This window comes from Engraulis encrasicolus, chromosome 19 (assembly GCF_034702125.1).
Source record: "Engraulis encrasicolus isolate BLACKSEA-1 chromosome 19, IST_EnEncr_1.0, whole genome shotgun sequence".
Taxonomy (NCBI): domain Eukaryota; kingdom Metazoa; phylum Chordata; class Actinopteri; order Clupeiformes; family Engraulidae; genus Engraulis; species Engraulis encrasicolus.
The window spans coordinates 22,143,152-22,145,651 of record NC_085875.1 but is presented as its reverse complement, the minus strand read 5'-3'; the positions used below and the strand labels follow the sequence as shown (position 1 = coordinate 22,145,651).

Genomic DNA, 2,500 nt, shown 5'->3' with positions numbered 1-2,500 from the left:
TGTGTCTCACTAGCTTAAATCTGAACGATTCACCAGTGTATGAGCACTAACTGTGTCAAAACTGAAGGAACACTTTCCAGTACATGGACGTTTATGGTTTCCATGGTAACTTGTTGAGTGAAAAAAAAGGTTTAAATTAGAGGGGTGTGTGGACGAGTGTGGAGTTGCAAGAGAGAACTTTGCTCTGTTCTCCTCTCGGCTCCGCTTCGCTTTGCTGGGCACACAGGCAGGCAGGAGGTCGGGGTTACAGAAACGGGAACGGTTCAACTTGTCACACCATGTCAAGACCGCTATCTTACCCTGTCGCTCTCTGCTGTATAACTCTATTTGGCAGACGTGTGTGTGTGTGTGTGTGTGTGTGTGTGTGTGTGTGTGTGTGTGTGTGTGTGTGTGTGTGTGTGTGTGTGTGTGTGTGTGTGTGGTGTGTGTGTGTGTGTGTGTGTGTGTGTGTGTGTGTGTGTGTGTGTGTGTGTGTGTGTGTGTGTGTGTGTGTGTGTGTGTGTGTGTGTGTGTGTGTGTGTGTGTGTGTGTGTGTGTGTGTGTGTGTAGGGCTGGGCAATAAGACGATATATATCGTTATCGTGATATAAAAGTGTATATCGTGACCTTTTTCCTATATCGTGATAGTAATTTTATCAGTTGTATACAATTAAATATCATTTAATTACATTTCATGTTGTCACAATACACACTATAGGTTCATGTAACTGTAAAAATAATAAAATAAAATAATAAAAAGATCCATTTTAAAGAAAGGTTGTTTTGCGACATGAAAAAATAAAGAGCAAATAAAGAGAATAACTGAAAACGTATGTAATTGTGCTATATTGTGATATATATCGTTATCGTGATATAAAGTAATCCATATCGTGATGTTTTTTTTCCATATCACCCAGCCCTACTAGAGATGCACAATTGGTCCTGAATGGGATTTTTAAAAAACATTGTGTGCATAGTAGTACATGTGCAAATGTTCAGACTGCTGTCTGACTCTGTCTGTTTATCTTTGTACTCTAGTACAACTTCATAGCGATGTGTGTGGGTGTGGGTGGAATGCAATGGCTTTATTTCTCAAAGCCTTCACATATACACTAGGCATGCAAAGCATTTGAGACGGAAGACCCATCGGCCCATTTGTACATTACATACTGTGTGTGAAGAATACACTAACCTTGCATTCTCTCTCCCGCCTCTTTGTCTCTGTAGTATAATTTAAGCGCGCGTGTGTGTGGGCCCCAGCCGTTACACGGGTTCGATTCCGACCCTAGGTCATTTCCCAAACCTCCCCCATCTCCCACTCCCCACTCATTTCCAGTCCTACTCAACACAGTACTGGGCGAAAAAGCCCCCCCAAAAAAGTGTGTGTGTGAAAACTATGATCTAACGCTGCCTTCCTCTCTTTGTGTCTCTGCAGTATAACTTCGTGGGCCGGATCCTTGGTCCCCGCGGCCTGACGGCCAAACAGCTGGAGGCTGAGACGGGCTGCAAGATCATGGTGCGGGGCAAGAGCTCCATGAGGGACAAGAAGAAGGTGAGACGCATGACCTTTCACCTTCACGTGATCTTTCAACTTCACTTGACCTTTCAACAAAGAATCGTCTATTAGAATAAGATGCATCAAGCCTGTATGTTTCCATATGATCCATGTGACGTCAGGTGAACGATTCTGTAGATCTTTGGTTAGGAGACTTGACGACTTAAAGTTGAGAATTAATGGATTTCGGGGTATCTTACTCCAATAGACAATTATTAGCTTTCACCTTCATATGACCTTTCACTTTGTCATTTTCAATTGGGATGTTGAATCGGGGAAAAGTCCCCCAAAAGTTATTGTGGCTAGGCTGACTGCAGGGACACTTTATGGTTTTCTCCACAAATGCGGGCGTCAGCAGAGTGCAATGTCACAAGCACAGGCCAAGAACGGAAGTCAGGATAATGGAATGTTCCTTCAGCACACTGCGCAAGACTTTCCCTGTGATCTGTTCATTACATTACAATCACGTTAAGTGGATCATTTTATCCAAAGCGACTTAAAACAGTGCAGCAGGACTAGGAGAGGAACATAAAATAATGAAATGCATCTTAAAGTTCGTGAAACTTTGATTTCATGTCAGGAGAAAACCTATAGGGAGAGAGAGAGAGATCTGGAATAAGTGGTTGAGATCTTGAATGAGATCTAGAGCAGTCTCACTTCCGACACCCCTCCCTATGGTTACACACACACACACACACACACACACACACACACACACACACACACACACACACACACACACACACACACACACACACACACTTTTCCACACGACCTCTTGCCCTTCAGCAGTCCTGATTTGGCCCGCTGGTGACCTACTAACGCTGGTGTGATTAGATAAGACCTTTTGCGTGGCACGGAGCGGAGAAACCTGACACCCCGCACCCACCCCCTTCTCAGCCGCCCAAGGCCGTCTCAAGGTCGACAGGAACAGCTGATTGGCAGATCCGACGGCTTCATCGCAGG

At 44.5% G+C, this 2,500-nt stretch overlaps 1 protein-coding gene across 6 annotated transcripts in view; it reads left to right on the top strand.

The window, feature by feature from the left end:
- qkia (QKI, KH domain containing, RNA binding a) overlaps positions 1-2,500 on the top strand; it is a 136,163-nt gene that overhangs the window by 66,724 nt on the left and 66,939 nt on the right. For all 6 annotated transcript variants that reach the window (XM_063183830.1, XM_063183826.1, XM_063183828.1 and 3 more), the window contains exon 3: positions 1,415-1,531. In XM_063183830.1, the coding sequence (XP_063039900.1) occupies positions 1,415-1,531 (117 nt within the window). The remainder of the gene's footprint in view (positions 1-1,414; positions 1,532-2,500) is intronic.